We start from the raw sequence: 22,268 nt of genomic DNA, 5'->3' as shown, positions 1-22,268 counted from the left end.
CTGATCAGTTCTTTATTGGGAAGGGGATGCAGTCCGTAATCCGACAAATCTGTGAGCCCAAAAAAAATCTCAAGTTCAAGACCCAGATGTGATGCCGTGAGGTCGTAGGTGCCCTGGAAAAAGCCACGGGAATGGCAGTTATGCCAGCGCCAGTAGACCTGGATGATGCGGACAGCGTGGAGCAAACGGCAGTAACGCTGGCGGACGCGCCACATGCGGACCAAGGACTGCAGCTGGACCACTGCCCATTCTCGCCGCGAGAAGGACTCGAGGGCTGCTCGCTTTCTCTTCTCCAGCAGCCTTGCCAGCATCAGCTTCCACCAGTGCTGAATGACACATGCTCTGAGGGCCGCATGCAGCAAGGTCCTGCGCACCAGGGTGCCCCGCCACCACGCCTGGATCTTTATGGCTTTCTGCTCTTGGTCAGGATGCTTCTTCTTCTTTGGGGAGAGAGGTGGCAAAGATAAACAAGGGATCCTCAGGGAACGTTCCCCACCTACCTCAGCTCCAGGGCAGGCCAAGCAGGGCTCGCTCAGAAGTTCAGGGGCACTGGGCAGGGAGCCAGTAGACCAGATAGGTGTCTGGTCTCTGCGCCTCTCTCTTAATGGACCTCAGATTGCCCCCCCGAGGCTCAGGCTCCTGGGCTGTAGAATGGGGCATTCTGGCACTAGCTATCCCGGTTGGTCTGTCTGGAAGAAGCACGCCATGCACCACGTTCCACCTGGGCCTGGGCCTGGCCACCTACCTGGGCTGCGTATACCTTCCCTTCACCCCAGCAAGGTGGCTGGAGAAGTGGCAGCCTTTGTTTGCATTCATGCCTGACTCCATCCAGCTTAACCCACAACCTGCTGTGTCTCTCCATCAAGTCACAGAATTACAAGTTGCCCTGCTCCATGCAGTGTGAAGTCCTTCTCATTTATCTCGCACTTTCACTTTGTGGGGTTCACACATCTTAAACGTCAGCACGCATACGTGCACACGTGTACACGCGCACTCCCACACAGTTCTATACTCGGCTTCCCCTGCATGTGTCAATGCCTTCTCCAAACACAGCCTCGCTGCCCCACTCCCCAGCTTGGCAGGGTCTGAGTCCCACTTGTCAGGGGCTCCCCTCCTTACTACCAAGTCTCTGTGCCTCAGTCACCCACCTTTCTCCGACCAAGAAGGAACTCGGAGGAGAGGATAACCAAGTAGATAAAGCAGAATGTCCCAAGCCAATCAGGATGAATGTTTGCCCTATCCATTCCGGCTCTGGGTAGGGCAACGGTTCATCCCGATTGGCCTGGGACATTCTGGCTTATGCTTATTGTTCTTGAGGAATCACTCAAAGCCCAACCTTGTACTCACAAATGGAACCTGGTCCAGGTGACGGATTCCAGGATCATGCCATGCTATGGGGCACAGAGAAGACAAACCAACACTCCTTGAAAATAAGAGTCACCCTTAACTTTGAGGGCCTCCATTGACCTACCTTTGGTGGTGGTGGTGGGGGAGGTGGAGGGGGTGGCGGTGGGGGTGGGGGAGGTGGGGGTGGAGTCTCTTTCTTTTTCTTTTTCTTCTTATTCTCTTCCTCTTTCTCTTCCACTTTTTCTTCCACTTTCTCTTCCTCTTCCTCTTTCTCTTTCCTCAAAGTGGTTTCCTCAATATCTTCTATCATGATTTCACAAACATTGCCATTCTTCTGTAATCAGAGTTCAGAGGAGAAAGCTATCATTAGAACTGTGTACAACTTCATGCCAAGTCCACCACATACTCGACTTCCTGCCTGGCCCAGAGTCCCTAGATGTAGAACTCGTATCCTGAGTTAACTGTGGAAATCCACCTTCCCCTGCCTGCAACTTTGGGTGGCTCTCTCTTACACAAAACTGAATGCCCATGACTTGGATATGGATGGTTCAAAGTCCCTCAGGCCTATAATCCCCTAAATTCCCCATGATAGGAGCATGATGGTTCCATTGCTCCCAGGTCTGTACTCTCCCCGCCGCAGCCTGGCAGGAAGAGGGGAGGAAGAGACAGGGATGTGATGTCATAAGGGCACCTGTGACTCGGCTCCAGGATGGTTCCAGACAGTTGAGTTCTTTTTTGGTGAAAATATGGAAGTCCTTGCCCACTCTTTCTTACCATTAAGTGCCCAAAAGTTGGCAAAAAAGGCAACACGCAGAAAATACCGCCCATGGACACAAAAGTTTATAGACACAGTCATTTCAGGCTGGTAGAGAAAAACACAAATTTGAGACAATTTAAATATTCATTAAGAGAGAATTCAACTAGATGCGTTTCATTTCAATCAGACAATGGAACCAAATAATGATTAGAAAGAATGAGTTGGCAACAAAATTTTAAATAAGCAGTTCACTAAAGATTTATGAATGGCTAGGAAGCACATGAAAAGTTCCCCAACATCATCAGTCATGAGGAAAAGGAAAATCAAAACGACAATAATCAAAACAAAAATCAAAACCACCGAACACATCAGAGAAAGGCTAACACAAAAAATACCGACAACGCCAAATGTTGGCAAAGACATACAACAGCTGAATCCCTTATGACACTCTTGGAGGGAAGGTAAGTGACGGTTTCTACTGAAGTTCAGCATCTATCCACCCTAGAACTCAGCGGGTCTATGCCTAGATATTTACACACAAGGGGCGCCTGGGTGGCTCAGTGGGTTAAAGCCTCTGCCTTCGGCTCAGGTCGTGATCCCAGGGTCCTGGGATCGAGCCCCTCATTGGGCTCTCTGCTCAGTAGGGAGCCTGCTTCCTCCTCTCTCTCTGCCTGCCTCTCTGCCTACTTGTGATCTCTGTCTGTCAAATAAATAAAAAGAAATTTAAAAAAAGAATGAAAACACGTGTTGGCAAAAGAGTTGTGAATGCCTGTTCACAGCAAATTTATTCCAAGAGGTCAACGCTGGAAACAATTCAAATGTGCATCAACAGGTGACTAGGCAAAGAAATTGTGGTATATTCATTTAAGGAAATAATAAAAAGTAATAAAAATGGACAAACGTCTGACACCCACAATAACACAGGTGAACCTCGAAAACATTATGCTAAATGAAAGAAGCCAGACATCCAAGAGCATGATTCCACTTATAAAAAGTTAGAAAACAGGCAAAATGAAACTATTGGTAAGATAATTCCAAATGGAGTTTACACCTGGGGTAAGGTATAAGAGGTTTTGCCAGCAAACAGCACAAAGAAAGATAAATTTGCTACATCTTGTTTTGGGTGGTGGTTACCTGGGAAAACAGAATCATGAAAACTCATCAAACACCATAAAGAAGCATTTGATAAAGGCACAGTGAGGGGGTACGCAGAGAGGGGGAGGCCATTTAAGGTTGGAGGGTGTTAGTGTGAAGGTAGTGAGGTGAATGGGAAGGGAAGACAACAGTTGGACACATGGAAGAGGAAAGGCAAGGAAGCATCTGTTTGGAGACGTAGGTGTTGGACCATCCCAAATGCCAGGCTTGCGTCTCCGGATCTCTTTCTTAGCTTAGATCACAGCCCAGAAGTGGTTTTTGTTTGTTTGTTTCTACTATATTGTTACTTTTCAATTCGTTCAAGCAGACATTTTTTTTTTTAAAGATCTCATTTACTTATTTATTTGAGAGCGAGACAGAGAGCATGAATTGGGGGGGGGAGGGGCAGAGAGAGAGGGAGAAGCAGGCTTCCCGATGAGCAGGGAGCCCAATGCGGGGGCTTGATCTCAGGACCCTGGGATCATGACCTGAGCCGAAGGCAGACTCTTAACCAACTGAACCACCCAGGCGCCCATTCAAGCAAAAATTAAAAAAATATATATTTTGATCAGTTTTCCAGTTCTTCTCAGCAAAAGGATTAATCCTAATGATTCGGCACACCATCATCTGAAGTGGAAATGCCTCCAGATTATATGCGCTTCTTTCAAATTGAATCACAGTTAACACACCGGTTACGATCGCTTCGGGTGTACAACACAGCGACCGGACACGTTTAACTCCTGCTCTATGTTCACCCACCGCCTTATTCTCAACTTTTCATCACGTTTTGTTAACAAAATACAGGTGTCTTCCCCCTCCCCCAGCATTCTTATATTTATTCAAATTCAAAAATCAGAATTTGATTCTTGTACCGCTAGGGTAAACAGAGCACATACAATCATAGTGTAGAGCAACCCCCCCCCACCCTGGGAACCTTCCAGAATAACAATCACCCTGAAAGAACTCTGAAGACCAAGAGCCTTTAATGAAGGAAACTGTTAAAGCCACCCTTCCTCCAGGATGCGGGGCCGGGCTTCAGGTCACTCTCGTCCAGCTCAGCCCGCCGGCCATCTCTGAACTGTCTCGACCACAACAGCTTCTCGTGCTTTCATACCCTCCTCCCTCTGGACAGTTCTGGGAATCTTGGTTTCTGTGTGTGTGTGTGCGCGGGAAAAGTGACAGCACCACGAGGCACGTGGTGCCACCAGCGCAGGAGCGCGCCTTCCCCAGGAAAGTGACAAACCCGCGTGGGTCGGGGAGGAGCGGTACCAGCTTGCCAAAAATACCCTTTGGGTAACACCATTTCTCTCTCTTTCTTTTTTAAAAACAGTATTAAATTCAATATGCTGGCTAACTGAACATAATAAAAAAATAAACAGTATTAAATTCAGATGCACACAGAACTACAAAAATATTAATCCATTATGTTTTATTATGAGCACATCTTGGATCCTTACTTCCCTACCCTGCCCTTTTGCCAAGGGTATTACCATTTTGGAAACATCTAAACAACAGACCTGTCAATCAAAATAATTCTGCAGAACCTTTCCGAAATGACCCAGAGAAGAATATGAAACGGTGTTCCCGGGTTCCAGGGTACAGAGTCTCTGCATCCTCCTGGAATTCTAGAAATCTCCAGTAAAGCCATATGCTGCAGAATGCAGAACATTCAATGCAGAATGTTCAGCAAGGTTCCCCCTGTATTTCAGACAGCTTTCGGCATGTGTGTAAAAGAACTGCTTTCACCAAAAAAAAAAAAAAAAGAACTGCTTTCACCTCCCAGAAAAGACCCAATGCAGAGTCAGATCTTGAGGGGGAAAGTTCAGGGCAGCAGACAAAGGCATGGAGCCATCAGTGAGTCCCAGAGAGCAGCATCTGGAAAGAGAAGGACGGGAGCAGGGATGCTGCCGCCTCCTGATGACCCTTCTTCGGATGCCCAGGGTCAGTGCGATCCTGGCCCCCGTGAAAGAATCGCACTGTGATGATTCATCTGGACCCTCATCGCCTCAGCTGGCGTCCACCCATCTGCTCCTTGGTCAGCTCAAAGCAACCTCGGGTCACCTGCTGCTGCCTGGCCTCCTCCCTCACTGCTCACAGGCAGCTCCCAGAGACATATATGCCCGTGGCCTGATCATCCTGGAGGACTCTCTCCACATCTTTGTACGTTTTTGTGTACTTGAACTTAACAATGAGTTCACACCAGGTGGCGAACCTCTGCCTCCTGCTGGGGGAGGTGGTATGTTGGTCAAATCGAGGCTTTGCAGAGTTGGGGGGGGGGGCATTTCAGAGTCTTCTGCTTCAAGAGATGCTCCCTCCAGAAGCAAGACAAGCTGGTCTGGGAGGAGCTTTTCAAACCCTTCAGTCTCCCTTTGTTTCTGTTCTCAGGGTCTCTAGCCACTCGTATTCAGTCCTCCCCACTGTGAGCCTGGTGCTCCCTCTGCAGTAGCTCAGCCAGGGAAGGGGAGGGTGGGGGCGGGCCGGCTGGCGGGAGAGCAGGACGAGTGCGCCCCGCCCCCCAACACCTAAGGCACAGCCCGGGAGGTGGGCGGGAGGAGCGACAAAATGCAGGTGTCTGTATTTTTACTTGATGAATGTGACAGATTCACATTTATCATGATTTCTAATATGACTGATATTACGGTGCTACTGTTTCAAGGCTTCCATGCCTGGTTTTCCCAGGAAGCAGGCAGCAGAAGAGAGGAACGCTTCGTGTCGCTGCCCCTGGGGAGGGGGCAGGCGGCTGCTCCTCAGCTCCTGGCCTGGCCTTCCCGGCTGGCTTCTCTGTTCTCCTACCCTGAGTGGAGGGGATGCCTGGACAGGAGATACAAAAGAGTAAAGCCCAAGGCCCATATTCCTTGGGGACAGGTGTTAGACTAGGTTCCCTGTCCCTACTGGCATCCCAGTGAGCCTGAGCCCTAGGGTCTATTTTAGAGAGGAGATTTTCCAGCTCTGTCATCAAGAGCAGGGGCCTCAGGTGGCCTTGACCCAGGCCCCCCTTTCTATGTCACAGATTTCCCTTAAGTGGCCATCAGGTTGAGTAGGCTATGGCACCCTATGTCATGGCCTCCTCTATTTCAAGCTCCATCTGGCTTTGCAGACCATACCGACGTAACAGGAATCGAGAAAGGACCTGGTAACACTGTCTGGAGGCCAGCCAGTGGCTCTTGAAAAAAAAAAAAAAAGAAAATTGGCCTCCAAAAGATAACCATGTCAAATCCCTAGAACCTGGGAAGGTTATCTCCTACTATGAAAGATGGGATTAAGTGAAGGGTCAGGAGCTTATCCCGGATTATCTGGGTAAGACCTCTGTGCCATCACACACATGCCTCATCAGAGAGAGGCTGAGGGAGTTTTGAGAGAGATACAGAAGGAAAGGCGACGTAAAGATGAAAGCAGAGATCACAGTAGAAGCTGGAAGAGGCAGGGAAGGAATTTTCTAGAACTTCATGATGGTGGTGGTTGGGGGGGGATCTGGCTCTCCTGATGCCTCGATTTCAGGCTCCAGCCTACAGAATTGCAAGAGAACACATTTCTATTGTTTTAAGCTCCCACGTTTGTGCTAATTTGTTCCAGCAGCCACATAAACTAATATACCCCCTACATTTTAAGTAGGGCAGTGAAGTCTCTTTTTTGCTTAAGCCAAGTCAGTTTTCTATCATCTGCAACTGAAAGAGTCCTAATTCAGACAGGAGTTTAAGAAAGAGAGAGAGAGGCAAAGGAATAGAGTGTTACCTGAGCATAACAGAGGAGGGGAAGCTGAAGGCTAGGGGAAGGGCATGAGGAACTCTGCCAGTGCGGCTGGATAAGCCAAATTCCAATACCTAATAGAGCAACACTGGGACTTGTCTGTTTTACGTAAAGACATAAAAATCTTGGCCACATACTAAGAAAGAGTCAAGACAATACGAGGTTGGGGTCAGGGACTAGAAAAACCAGAATTTGCCTGAGGAAGGAGAAGGAAAAAGGAGGGGAGTGGTCCCTTCTCAAATCCGTGATATTGCTAAATGTGCACACACCCTTTATTGGTACAAGCAAGGGCAGACCGAGCCACGGGGGATGCCCAGCCATGAGGGGGAATGTCTATACATCCTACGGGTAGCAGGTGCAGCCATAAGGAGATGTCTACACATTGCGACAATGTCTAGCCATGGTAGGGATGTCTAGCCTTAATGAGGATGTTCAGTCATGGTTAGCATGTCCAGTCATGGTCGGGGTGTCCAGTCATTTAAAGAGGTCCTGCCATGGGTCCACGCTCAGTTGATTAGGAATGTTCAACCGATAAAGATATCTCTCAGAAGCTCAGCTGAACTAGAAAGAGTTGAGAGCTGGCGGTTATTAGAGTAGATGTCCTGACCGTGACCTTGAGGCCCTCAGGGGAAGAGGAGGACAGGAGAGTATTTGAGGCCACTTGAGCCTGAGATGGGTGCCCTGGTTGGTCTTTGAGGCTTCATTGGTTTTTGGCCTGTGTGGGACCTGTTTTCAGTCCTTTGAGGTATATACCCAGAAGTAGGATTGCTGGATGTTATTTTTAAATTTTTTTTTAAACATTTTATTTATTTATTTGACAGAGAGAGATCACAAGTAGGCAGAGAGGCAGGCAGAGAGAGAGGAGGAAGCAGGCTTTCCACGGAACAGAGAGCCTGATGTGGGGCTCGATTCCAGGACCCTGGGATCATGACCTGAGCCGAAGGCAGAGGCTTTAACCCACTGAGACACCCAGGTGCCCCATATTTTTAATTTATGTAATTTGTTTGTTCTAGTTTTAATTTTTTGAGGATGGACCATACTGTTTTCTAGGGTGGCTGCACCATTGTACATTCTCAGCAACACGCACGAAGGCTCTGATTTCTCCACATTCTCAACCACATTTGTTATTTGCTGTTTTTTTTTTTCCTTAACTAGTATCCACTCTCATGAGTGTGAGGTGTGTCTCACTGTCGTTTTGATTTGCACTTCCCCCATGACCAGTGATGTTGAGTCCATCTTTACATGGACTTATTGGCCATCTGTATGTCTTCTCCAGGTCCTTCGCTCATTTTTAAAATGGGTTGTTTCTTGTTGTTGTTGAATTTTAGGAGTTCTCCATATATTCTAGATATTAATCTCTTACCAGATACATGATTTCAAATATTTTCTCCCATTCTGGGGGTGCCTTTTTTTTTTAAGATTTTATTTATTTGACAGACAGAGATCACAAGGAGGCAGAGAGGCCGGCAGAGAGAGAGGGGGAAGCAGGCTCCCCATGGAGCAGAGAGCCCGAGGTGGGGCTCAATCCCAGGACTCTGGGATCATGACTTGAGCTGAAAGCAGAGGCTTAACCCACTGAGCCACCCAGGTGCCCCTGGGGGTGACTTTATACCTGATTATAGTATCTTTTGATGCACAAAACCGTAATCAAATTGGTCTATTTTTTTCTTTTGTTTCCTGTGCCTTTGGTGCCATTTCTTGGATATGGCCAAGCCCATGGTACAGCTTTTGCCCTATGTTTTCTTCTGAGAGTTTAAGAGAGTTTTAGGTCTTACATTTAGGTGTTTGATCCACTTTGAATTAATTCTTTATATGGTGCTTGATAAGGGTCCCTATTCCTTCTTTTGCATCGAGAAAAGCAGTTTTCCTGGCCCCATTTTTTTTTTTTTTTTGAAAGCACTGTCCTTTCCCTATTGCGTGGTCTTGGCATCCTTGTCAAAAACCACTTGACCATATACATGAGGACCATATATGTGGGCTATCTGTTCTAGTCCATTGGTCTGTCTTTATGCCAGTACCACAATGCTTTGATTACTTTAAAGAAAAACTTTGATAGTAATTTTTGAATCAGGAATCAAGCATGTGTGAGTCCTTTAGCTTTGTTCATTTTCAAGACTGTGGTGGCTGTTCAGAGTTCTTTGAGATCCATATGAATTTTATGTTTTTATTTATTTATTTATTTATTTATTTATATTTTACTTATTTTTATTTATTTTTCAAATAAGTCTCACATATTTGTTACTGAACCAACCCACCAGTGCATAAGCATAGCAACAGAGAAAAATCATTTCCCCAATAAAACACATCTGTTGTTCAGGCAGTAGTGATGTTTACTCGTGACCTTCGTTCAGCATGAATATATGTGTGCCCTCTCATGTGTGATCCCTTACGGACCTAGCTTCGTTCTTCTCCAGTACCTCCTCAGTTGTCGCTGAGGAGCCTGATGTAGGCTGTTGCGGACTGGTTTGTATTCCGCAGTTCTATCTGGGGGTGCGGAGGTGGGCAGAGAGCCCTGCTCCTCATCAGAGCCCGGGGGAAGAGGGCAAATGTCTCGTAATAGCCTTCCAGGGAAGATAGCAGCTCCTCACAAGCCCCCCATCTTCTCCTATTCCAGAAGGATCCCAAGGCATCTGGCCAAGACTCAGATTCGCTGGGGTTCAAGCCTTTGCCTTCGTAACCTATGTGGGTATGTGCAAGCCTGCCATGGCGAGATCGTCCCTCTACAGCTCCATCCCTGGAAATTCCTGGGTCCACTAAGATGTCTCAGGGGCCCGGGCCACTCCACTGGATACCCTCATTGGTTGTGCAGATTGGGGCCTGAGTCTTATTTATCTTAAGGCAGCATTGGCTGAGCGACCATACAGTGACCCCCCAGGTGGGTGATCAGGCCCACTGAGGGCACTGGACCATAGCCAGGCTCCCTACCTGGAGCCGAGCCAGCTGAAAATGTCATTCATCCAGGGGCAGCAGAGGCCCGACCTCTCCTAGCCAGCAGAGTCTGCAGCAATGGCAGTGTCTATCACCAATCCCACTAGGAAGTTTAGCACGATGAGCAGTCTGTGAAAAGGTATAAAAAAAGTCCAACAAAACCAGGATGAAGCTGTAGGGAATCATACCAGGGTCCAGAAAGTCCATTATCTCAAAGGGAGGCAGTTCCTTTCTGGAATCAGCAGATGCTGACGGGTTCTGAGCGTTTTCATTTCCGAGTTCTCATTGGTCAGTGAGGGTGGTGGAGGCCGCCTGGGTGATGTTGACCAGATGCCCAGCGGACGAAAGCTGAGAGAGAGTAATGGTCCCTCCAGCCACGACCCTCGGGGGCTAAGATGTTCTCTTTTTTAAGGGGGGAGGGACAAAGGGAGAGGGAGAATCTTAAGCAGACTCCACAGGCAGTGAAGAGCCAATGTGGGGCTCAATCTCACTACTGTGAGATCATGATCTGAGCTAAAATGAAGAGTTGGATGTTTAACTGACTGAGCCACCCAGGCGCCCCTAAGGTGCTCTCTTCTTAATTCAACTTGGTTCAGCAAGAACCTGGTTCTGCTGTCTTCCTTAAGTACATTGTGCCATCCCAGCATGCCTCCCTTCTCCTGACATCTGGGCCACATCACCACCTTAAGAGTGGTCACCTCGTGGTCATGATCAGAATTTTTGCAAGGAAAGCATCTGACAAGGCAGCTTGGAAGCCATCTTTGGAAGTAGAGACGTCTGTGGGAAAAGCCCAGCCCCACTTCCACCCTTGACTCACAGGGTCCTTCCTCATTACTGGAAAAATCTCAACCATCCTCCCTAGGCATTTCACATCTCTGTGGCACGTCTCCTGAATTTATTTTTCTGACTTTGTCCTCCTCCCCCTCCCCATCTCTTGCTCTGCTTCTGCCACACCAGCCTCATTGATGTCCCTCAAACATGCCAGGCACATTCCTGCTTCAGTGTCTTGACATCTCTCCATCCCTGAGGTATCTACAAAGCTCCTCCTCCCCGCCTCCTTAACCTGGAAGTGACTTCCCCCACTCTCTGACCATCATATAGAAGTGAGACCTCCTTTCCACCCAGCATGTTCTGTCTTCCCCTGCTTGACTTTTCCCCCATAATGAACACTACTATCCAAACACTCTCTCCATAACTGTCCCAGAAGTACAAGAGTCTTGCCTGCTTTTTTTCACTGTTGGAGCCCTGGCCTCAACAACACTCTGTGGCAGAGAGTGGATGCTCAGTAACTAAGTGTTGAGTGAATACATTGGTCTAAACCAGTTAAATAAATCCCACTGCGGGGCAGCTGGGTGGTTCAGTGGGTTAAGCCTCTGCTTTCGGCTCAGGTCATGATCTCAGGATCCTGGGATCGAGCCCTACATGGGGCTCTCTGCTCAGGGAGCCTGCTTCCCCCTCTCTCTCTGCTGGCCTCTCTGCCTACTTGTGATCTCTGTCTGTCAAATAAACAAATAAAATCTTAAATAAATAAATAAATAAATATATCCATCCCACCAAACACAGGCCACTCAGCCATGGGTCACAAGTGCCTTCCCTGGGCCTCAGGGCCTGGTCAAGGATTCCCAGCAACACTACACAAAGAACTTTTGTTCAAAGATTCACTCATTCATCCATGTAACAATCATTGAGCCCCTACTATGTGCCACGTAATATTATAGGTATTTGTTAAAGTGAAGAGTCAGACAGAGAGGAAGTCCCCACTTGCCTAGAGGTCCCATTCCAGGGAGGAAAAAAAAACAACAACAAATAAATGTGCTTTCAATGAATTGGGACAGATGGCCATTTGTGACTGGTGTGCCCTAAGGGGTTTAGGGATCATACTGTCTAGTTTTGACAACACTAACTCTCACCAACAAGGGCAAGTCCGTTAGAAAGTTTTCTGCAAAAAACCCTCACAGAAATGTTACTAACTCACAAGCACAAGCCACCAAATGAAACTCTGGTGCTGAAATTTTTCTGGCCTCTGGAGGGAGCTCCTCCATCGGCCAAAATAAGAAGCCTTGGAAAATGTTTTTGGAAAACGGATGTTTTGCAACATTTCCTTTTATGTGATTTTGTTGCCAAAAAGTTCACTCGCAAAAACTCTTAGAGCTGAACACTTAAAACTTCGAAAATACAATTTCCTCATCTATGTATCACTGACGATCTCCCACCTCCATCCCCCTCAAATTGTCTAAGTTGTCAGTGTTCTAGACAGAAGAATTAACTAACTGCTAGAAGTATGAAAGGCAGGGAGAATACGATCATTATTGCAAGTGGTTTCAACATCAGTAGCCAAAACTAAGGACATGGGGGAACTGAGTAAATAATAACAAACAAAATTCATGAGACTCATGTAGAACTTTAAATTTTTTCAAATAGAGTAATCATTTATTTCATACATCCATAGAATATTTACAAAGGAATGGTACACACTTGGCCCACTAGAAAAGCTTAATTTACAAGTATAATCAGTGATCATGTCTAGTTATCTCAGAAACAAATCAGTTAAAAACTTTTTAAAGTCTCATCTCATTGAAAATTAAGGAAAACCTTCGATGGAAAGCAAAATCAAAATAGAATTGCAAACTACCAAAAGAGCAAAAAGAAAAAGAAGACTACTTCTTCTTTTTTGCTGAAAAGAGATTAGTTCCTAACAAAGCCTGGGTTGGAGGGACTGCCATGGTCTTGAATCCCTCCAATTATCAAGGAAGAAAGACCAAAAATACAGAACCCCAGCACTCATCCCTCAAAAGAAAACAGAAACAAAAACAGAATCCAAGAGAAATGAGGACAAAGAAGATAATAATATGTCTTTTTTAAAATTCACATATAATGTATTATTTGTTTCAGGGGTACAGGTCTGTGATTCATCAGTCTTACACAATTCACCATAGCACATACCCTCCCCAGTGTCCATAACCCAGCCACCTTATCCCTCCCACCACCCTCTCTTCCAGCTACCCTTAGTTTGTTTCCTGAGATTAAGAGTCTCTTATGGTTTGTCTCCCTCTCTGGCTTTGTCTTGTTTCATTTTTCCCTCCCTTCCCCTATGATCCTCTGTCTTGTTTCTCAAATTCCTCATATCAGTAAGGTTATATGATAATTATCTTTCTTTGATTGACTTATTTCACTTAGCATAATAGCCTCTAGTTCCAACCATGTAGTTGCAAATGGCAAGATTTTGGTTTTTTGATGGCTGCATAGTATTCCATTGTGTGTGTGTGTGTGTGTGTGTGTGTGTGTGTGTGTGTAGATATAGATATATGTCACATCTTAAAGAAGATAAAAAGAAAAAGAAAAGTTCAAATTACTGAAACAGAAACCCTCCCCTTAAAAAAAATCACAGGAAAGATAAATGAGCTTAAAAGCTGTTATTTGAAAAAGACTAATAAAATAGATGAATTTTATGAACCAGATTTTTTTTTAAAGAGAGAGGGTAAAAATATAGAAGATAGGAAATGAGAGCTGAGGACGTGACTACAGATGTCGGGAAAATTAAAATTATTTGGAGAGAATATTCTGTGCAATTTTATGGCTAACCAAATTTTAAACTATTGAGGAAATGGATGATTTCCTAGCAAAATACAAATTATCAAAATCAACCCAAGAAAAGTTGGAAACTTGAACAGCTCAATTACCACAGAAGATTATATTTATTATGTATTAAATATTGCCTGGGAACCAGATGGTTTCATGGCTGAGTCTTATTTAACATTTACAAAGGCGACAATTTCAAATCTATTTAAATGATTCCACATAACAGAAAAAAAGAGGGAAAAGTCTCCAATTCATTTCATGAAGCCAACTTAGCATTAACACCAAATCTGATAAAGATAGGCCCCATAAAGAAAGCTAGATAGACCAGGGTTGGCAAACTTTCCCTGTAAAGAGCCAAATCGTCTATATTTAAGGTTTGCAGGCCATACGGTGTCTGTGGCAACTACTCAGCTCTGTGTTGGAGCTCAAAGGCAGTCACAGACATTATGTAAATAGATGAGTGCAGTAGTGTTTCAATAAACCTTTATTATGGACACTAACATTTGAATTTGATATAATTTTCAAGTGTCACAAAATATTCTTCTTCTTCCGGTTGTTTTTTTTTTTCCCCTCAACCATTTAAAAACGTGAAAGCCATTCTTAGGTTGTGGGTTGTACCAAAATGGGCACTGGGCCAGACTTAGCCTGGTCATGGGGCGTGGGGTGGAGGAAGCAGTAGTTTGCTGACCCAGGGCCAATGTAATAGCCCGATCTCACTCATCATTATAGATGTAAAAATGTAAAATAAAACATTACTGGGGCACCTGGGTGGCTCAGTCAGTTAAGCGTCTGCCTTCGGCTCAGGTCATGATCCCAGAGTCCTGGGATAAAGCCCCACATCCAGCTCCCTGCTTGGTGGAGAGCCTGCTTCTTCCTCTCCCTCTGCTGCTTCCCCTGCTTGTGCTTGCTCTCTCTCTCTCTGTCAAATGAATAAATAAAATCTTTAAAAAAATTACCAATAGAATCCAGCAATATGTCAAAAGAATACTGCAATAAGATGAAATAAAGTTTATTCTAGAAATGTCTCGATCATCAGGAAGAATTAGCATATGTCCTTAGTGAACAATTTAAAGGAAGAAGGAACAGCCTCTTGATCAAATCAATATATGTTAAAAGGATGCTTATTAAGTTCGGCAGTTGATCTTAATAACACTCTGGGTAAAACTGGAATAGGAAGAAGCTACTTAAAATTGATGAAAACTTATTTTGTTTTGTTTGAGGCAAACAGCATTCCAAATGGTGGGGGGAAAGAAAACCATGACCAATAAAATCAGGAATCTAACAGGGATGCCTTCTATCATTCCTATTATACATGGTGTTTTGGTATCAGCAAATGCATAGATTGGGAAGATCAGTATAAAGTTTGAAAAGGAAATAAAAATTATTTCTTTCTGGTGCCAATACGATCATATACCTAGAAATTCCAAGAGAATCCAATGAGAAAAACCAATAGATGAGAAGTAATAGAAAATTTGGGGTGCCTGGGTGGCTCGGTGGGTTGAGCCTCTGCCTTTGGCTCGGGTCGTGCTCGAGTCCTGCATTGGGCTCTCTGCTCAGCGGAGAGCCTGCTTCCTCCTCTCTCTCTGCCTGCCTCTCTACCTACTTGTGATTTCTCTCTGTGTGTGTCAAATAAATAAATAAAATCTTTAAAAAAAAAGAAAATTTGGTATGTGGCCTGATATAAAATAAATATATAGAAATCAGTGATGTTTCTTCATTTTAAGAGTAATCAAATGGAAATTGGGTTGGATAAAACATTCCATCCACAACAATAACAACAAACTATGAAATATTTAAGAATAAATTAAAGTGTAAGGACAAAAACAACATAAGATAGGGTGGGGCGATATAGGACCAAAGTTTTTATATACTATTGAAACTGTATATGAGTGACACTAATAAAAAATTTAAAAATATATAGTAAAGGAAATAAGAAAGAAATCAAAATGGTAAACTAGAAAATCTAACACAAAGGAGAGGAGTAAGGGAGGAATTAAAAAAAAAACAAACAAGGATATGACATATAGAAAACAAACAGCAAAACGGCAGAAGGAAGTTTTCTTATCAATGATTACATTAAACAGATTAAACTCCCCAATCAGAAAGCAGAGGACAACAGAATTGATTCAAAAACAAAACAAAACAGGGTGCCTGGGGGCTCAGTTGGTTAAGTGTCCAAGGTTCAATTTTGGCTCAAGTCATGATCTCAGGGTTGTGAGTTCAAGTTCCACATCAGGCTCTGCACTGGGCATGGAGCCTGCTTAAGATCCACTCCCTCTCTTTCTGTCCCTCCCCCTTTCTCCCTCTCTAAAATTAAAAACAAAAAAGTCAGGTCCAACTATATTGTGTCTACAAGTTGGACAATATAGGTCCAACTATATTGTGTCTACAAGACATTCTCTTTGCATCCAAGAACACAAGTTGAAAGTGGAAGGATGGAAAAAGATATCCCAGGCAAACCTATCGCAAAAGAGATTTGGGTAGATATACTAAAATCGGACACAGTAGACTTTAAGACAAAAATTGTACAAGAGACAAAAAAGACATCATATAGTGATAAAAGGATCGATCTATAAAGAATATGTAATAATTATAAACACATATGCACGTAACAAGGGTCCCAAAATATAGGAAACCATGGGAGAAATGGAAAGTCCAACAATCATAGTTGGAGACTAATCAATAAGTCAATTAGACAAAGGATGGACAAGGAAATGGAAGATGTGGATATCACTAAACAGCCACCAGACCTGGCAGACCTCTACAGAACACCCCACCCAGCAACAGCAGAACCCACATTCTCCTCGAGGGCACATTAAACATTCTTCAGGACAGACCATATGTAAGGCCACAAAACAAGTCTCCATAAATTGAGAAAGACTGAAACCACATAGAATATCTTCTCTGGCCAGAGCAGAATGATAATAGAAATATACAGGAATAGCAGAATATTAATAAAAATGGAACATTCATAATAGAAGGAAATCTGGAAAATTTACCACTTTGTGGAAACCAAAAACACACTTTAAGGGTGTCTGGGTGTCTCAATTAGTTAAGCATCAGACTCTTGATTTTGGTTCAGGTCATGATCTCAGGGTCATGAGATCAAGCCCTGTTACGGGCTTGGTGCTCAGCTCAGAGTCTGCTTGAGTTTCTCTTTCTCTCTCCCTCTGCCCCTCCCCCAGCTCACACACATGCACAATCTCTCTAAATAAACAAATGAAATCTTTTAAAAAAAAAAACAACCTTTGGGGTGCCTGGGTGGCTCAGTGGGTTAAAGCCTCTGCCTTCAGCTCAGGTAATGATACCAGGGTCCTGGGATAGAGCCCCGCATCAGGCTCTCTGCTCAGCGGGGAGCCTGCTTCCATTCCTGAGATGAACAAAATAAAAAATAGAAAAACAACAGGGGTGCCAGGATGACTCAGCCTGTTAAGCATCTGACTCTTGCTTTTGGCTTGAGTTGTAATCTCAGGGACGTGAGATCAAGTCCAGAGTTAGGCTCCATGTTCAGCATGGAGTCTGCTTGGGATTCTCTCTTCCTCTTCAAGAGCCTCTGCCCCTCCTGCTCATGCTCTCTCTCTTTCTCTCAAATAAGTAAATAAATCTTAAAAAAAAAAGAAAATAAAAACCAGATCTCTAAAAAGATCAACAGAATTGAAAAACTCTTTGTTAGACTGAACAAGTGAAAAGAGAAAAGACTCAGTTTACTAAGATCAGGAATGAAAGTAGGGACCTTATAAAATAAAAAAGATCACAAGAGAATCTTATAAACAACTGTATGTCAGCAAATTAGATAACCATGGTGAAATAGGCAAATTCCTAGACACACACAAAGAACCAAAACTGATGGAAGAAGAAACAGAAAATCTGAAAAGGCCTACCACAAGGAAAGAGATTAAAGCAGTAATTTAAATATTTCCAATAAAGAGAAGTCCAGGACTAGTCAACTTCATGGGTGAATTTTATCAAACATTAAAGAACTGATACCATTCATTCTAACATGTTTCCCAAAAAGTGAAGAGAAGGGAATGCTTCCTAACTCATTCTTTGAGGCCAGTATTGCCATAACACCAATGCCAGACAAAGGAACCATAAGACCATACGAAAAAAACAAAAAACTAAAGACCAATAATAATTACAAGTGCAATGCAAAAAATTTAGCAAAATACTAGGAATCAAATCCAAGCATATTTAAAGGATTATATGCTGTGACCTTAGGGGATTTATCCCAGGAATGCAAGCAAGGTAGATGCAACATGTGAAAATCTATGTAAATAGAATAAAGGGGGAAAATCACATGATCATCTCAATTGATACAGAAAAAGAATTTGACAAAATCTAATAGCCTTTCATGGTAAGAAAAAAAAAGGGAAGAAAGAAAATTCAATAAGCTAGGAGTAGAAGGAAGTTTCTCAACCTGATAAAGGGCAGCTATGAAAAACCCACAAGTGACATCATACTTAATGGTGAAAGACAACATTTTTTCTCTAAGATGAGAAAGGGACAAAGATATCTGCTTTCATCACTGCTATTCAACACTGTATCAGAAGTTTTAGCCAAGGTAATTGAGAACTAAAATGCATCCCAACTGGAAAAGTAGAGGCAAAATTATCCCTACTTGCAGTTCACATGATCTTACATATAGAAAATACGAAAGAATCCACCAAAAAATTATTACAGTTAATAAACTAATTCAGCAAAGTTGTGACATACAAAATAAACACACAAATCATTTGTATTTCTATGCACCAGCAATGGAAAATTCAGAAATGAAATGAGGAAACAACTGTATTTATAGTAACATCAAAAAGAATAAAAATCCTTAGAAATAAATTTAACCAAGCAGATGCAAGACTTGTATACTTAAAACCATAAAATACTGTTTAAAGAAATTAAAGGGGATCTAAATACATGGCAAAATATTCTGTGTTCGTGGGTCAGAAGACTTAATATTCCCTAAATTGATTTACGGAGTCAACACTATCCCTTTCATTCCCACTGCCTTTTTTTTTTTTTTTAACGGAAGTGGAAAGCTAATCTTCAAGTGCATATGGAATTGCAAAGGTCTCGGAATAACCAAAACAACCTTGAAAAAGATAAAGTTGGAGGACACAAACTTCTTAATTTGAAAACTTATTGCTAAGCCACAGTAATCAAGATGGTGTGGTACTGGTATAAAGACAGACATGTAGATCAATGGATTAGAATTGGAAGACCAGAAATAAACCAACAGCTCTATGTTCAACTGATTTTCAACAAGGCTACCAAGAGTCAGGGGAAATAATAATCTTTTCAAAGAACGGTCCTTGAACAACAGGGTAACCCCTGCAAAGGCATGGTGTTGGATTCTTATCTCACAGCATATAGACATATTAACTCACAACCGAAGTCCTAAAGGTAAGAAATAAAACTATAAAACTCTTAGAAGAAAACATGGAAGTAATCCTCATGACCTTTGGATTTGGCAGTGGATTCTTAGCTGTGACACCAAAGCACAAACAACAGAAGAAAAATAGATAAATTGGACATCATCAAAATTAGGAACTGTCGTGCATCAAAAGACATTAATGAGGGAAGTGAAAAGACAACCTGCAAAATGGGTGAAAATATTTTCAAATCATATATCTGATAAGGTCCCAGTGTCCAGAATATATAAAGAACTCTTACAACTCAACAATGACAAGACAAAGAAGCCAATTAAATAAGTGGTCAACGGATTTGAATAGACATTTCTCCAAAAATATACAAATGCCCCCAAAAGCCCATGAAAAGGTGTTCAATTTGGGCCACCTGGGTGGCTCAGTGGGTTGGGGCCTCTGCCTTCAGTTCAGGTTGTGATCTCAGGGCCCTGGGATTGAGCCCCACGTCAGGCTCTCTGCTCAGCAGGAAGTCTGTTTCCCTTCCTCTCTCTGCCTGCCTCTCTGCCTACTTGTGATCTCTGTCTGTCAAATAAATAAATAAAATCTTAAAAAAAAAGAAAAGAAAAGGTGTTCAATGTCATTTATCATGGGGAAATGCAAACCATAACCCCGAATGAGATGCTATAATTTTTCTTAAAATGGGCAATAACGAGTCTCCACATGTTGGCAAGCATGTGGAGACTGGTGGGAATGCAATTAGCCCAGCTGCTGTGGAAAACAGTCTGGTGGTCCTCAAAGGGTTAAACACAGAATTCCCACATGGCCCCACAATTCTGCTCTTGGGAGTATAACTAAAAGCACTGAAAACAGGTGTTCAAACTCATACTCATACACAAGTGCTCACAGCAATGGTATTCACAATCACCAAAGAGGGAAAACCACTCAGTTACCTGCCAGTTGATGAATGGACACACAATGCGTGGTCTATCCATGCAGTGGAATAGTATTCAGCCGTAGAAAGGAATGAAGGCCTTGACACATGCCATGTATACCACGATGAACCTGGAACACACGCGAAGTGAAAGAAGCCAGGCATGTGGTCTCGGATTCCATTTATATGCAACATCTGAAATAGAGTCTAAAAGCAGATTCGCAGACACCAGGGCCTGGGGTGACAGAAGGGTAATGGCTACATGGTTTCTGTCAGGGGGGACGAAATTAGAATTAAAACATGTGGAAGACAGAAACTGGAAGTAGATAGTGGTGACATTCATTGTACAGCACCGGGTGGGTACTAAAAGCCACTCGTTTATACACTTTAAAATGGGTAAAATGGTCAGTGTTATGTTCTATGATTTTTGTTATCTCAACCAACTTAAAAAGATACATAAAAACACCCAAAATAGTCTTAGATTTCTTTTAGCTGCATGGATGTAATGCATCTATAAAGGCATAACTCATCATTCAGGATGCCCTCCAAGCGGGGAGCGGTAATAATGAAAAAAGGATTGCTGAGGGAAATCTCAGCTTCAAATGTATGAGTTAAAAATAAATTATTTTGGGGTTGCCTGGGTGGCTCAGTGGGTTAAGCCTCTGCCTTTGGCTCAGGTCATGATCCCAGGGTCCTGGGATCGAGCCCCGCATCAGGCTTCCTGCGGGGAGCCTGCTCCTGCTTCTCCCTCTCCCTCTGCCTCTCCGCCTCATATGTGCTTTCTCTCTCACACTCTCTCAAATAAATAAGTAAAATCTTAAAAATAAATAAATAATTTTTAATAGAAAATTTCAGCTAATCTGTGCATGGTATAAATTCTGGAGGACGAGCTTCGGGGACAGATTTCATGGAACATTCACTTTCCACCTTCTATGTTTCTGCATTATTTGAAATTCAAGCAACAGGTAAACCATATTTATAATCAGAGCAAGAATTCAAGCAGAAGAGAGCCAGCAGCTGGGGAGGAGAGAACTGATGAAACAGAGGCCAAGTCTCATGCTCTGTGATCTGACCCCTCGGCCCCACCGGCTGCCACTTTGTGAGTATCTGCAGAAGCGTGAACATAAAAGGGATGAGCAGGTTCTTCCAGGGACTTCTAAGCAGGAGACAAAGCCAGAATATTCTGGCAACAACCTAACCAGGCCAGAGCTGGAGTAAGGGAGAGATCCACAAGGAACAGTGGGATCTGGCAACCTGGACCAGATGCACTGAGCCTCCGAACACCGGCCCCAGCCCCAGCCTGTGGATCCCTTCTGCACAGTCTGGTGGACTGGGCTGGGAGTGAATGGATGTCTGATGCCATCAGTGCAGCGATGGGGGCCTTTGAGAGACTGATACCAGTGCTCTGCTCACCCAGACTGACAGTCATTAAAGGAAGCAATAGGGTCTTCTGCCTATTGGACTTTTTTTTTTTTAAAGATTTTTATTTATTTATTCGACAGACAGAGATCACAAGTAGGCAGGCAGGCAGAGAGGGAAGGGGAAGCAGGCTCCCTGCTGAGCAGAGAGCCCGATTCGGGGCTCGATCCCAGGACCCTGGGATCATGACCTGAGCTGAAGGCAGAGGCTTTAACCCACTGAGCCACCCAGGCGCCCCCTGCCTATTGGACTTTTAACATGAGGCAAAAGGGGTTGTGTGGTTGACAATAGGGTCAGAACCTGTGAGACACCCCAATAGCCAGTGCCATGGCCACACGGACAAGTGAGCAGGCGAGGCTTCAAATACACAAAAAGCAGGAGCCGCAGACAGTGCACAGGCCAACAGGCCGTGGGCCCCCAGCAAACCCGCATGCAGAAAAATGAATGCTGGGACACATGCTGAAGCCAGAGCCAGAATGGCCTTCCAAACCCCGAAGGACTCCCAGCATCTCTGCATCACCTGCGTCTGCACTTCCGGTCCTAACTCTGAATCCTAGAAACACAGCTTTCCCTGAGCTCCCAGGAGACCGGGTTGCACAAGGCAGGGCAGAGCCAGGTTTTGTGGGACCTGAAGCTTATATAATTTGGAAGGCCTACTTTAAGAAAAAGAATGCAAAACTACAGGCTTAAAATTAGGCAAGTGAAAATGTAGAACAAACAAAGAAATCGCAACCAATCGTAAATTTTCAAAAGTCGGCAAATACCAAAGCATTACACAGCGTTTATAACAAACCACTGTTGCACATCTATCATGGTTTTCCAACATTTTTTTGCAGCACAACCCGTGAGTACTTCTTCATATGACGATTTTGCAATGTCATTTTTCATAAAAGCGTGTTTATTTTGGATGGACCGGATGCGTAAAATGCAATTTCTTATGCTGCCTTCCACAGTGTTCGTAACATCTCCCCTAGATGATGCCCTGAAATCACAGGAATTCTGATCAATTCTCTTTCACCGAATTCACACCAAAATAAGAAAGAAGTATGGTATGCTTTATAATTGT

At 43.8% G+C, this 22,268-nt stretch overlaps 1 protein-coding gene across 1 annotated transcript; it reads right to left on the bottom strand.

The window, feature by feature from the left end:
* On the bottom strand, positions 1-1,501 carry LOC116874108 (IQ domain-containing protein F5-like; the record flags this gene model as incomplete). The annotated part of the gene is given in 3 exon segments (XM_032868529.1): positions 1-64; positions 66-434; positions 1,472-1,501. Coding segments are annotated over 3 exon segments (459 nt in total), but the record flags the coding sequence as incomplete, so codon positions are not given.
* Positions 1,502-22,268: the final 20,767 nt, after the last annotated feature.

The sequence above is a fragment of the Lontra canadensis genome, unplaced genomic scaffold, assembly GCF_010015895.1.
Source record: "Lontra canadensis isolate GAN:19392208 unplaced genomic scaffold, GSC_riverotter_1.0 scaffold35, whole genome shotgun sequence".
NCBI classification, from domain to species: Eukaryota; Metazoa; Chordata; class Mammalia; order Carnivora; family Mustelidae; genus Lontra; species Lontra canadensis.
The sequence above is the reverse complement of the archived record's forward strand: the minus strand, read 5'-3'. Positions and strand labels throughout refer to the sequence as shown.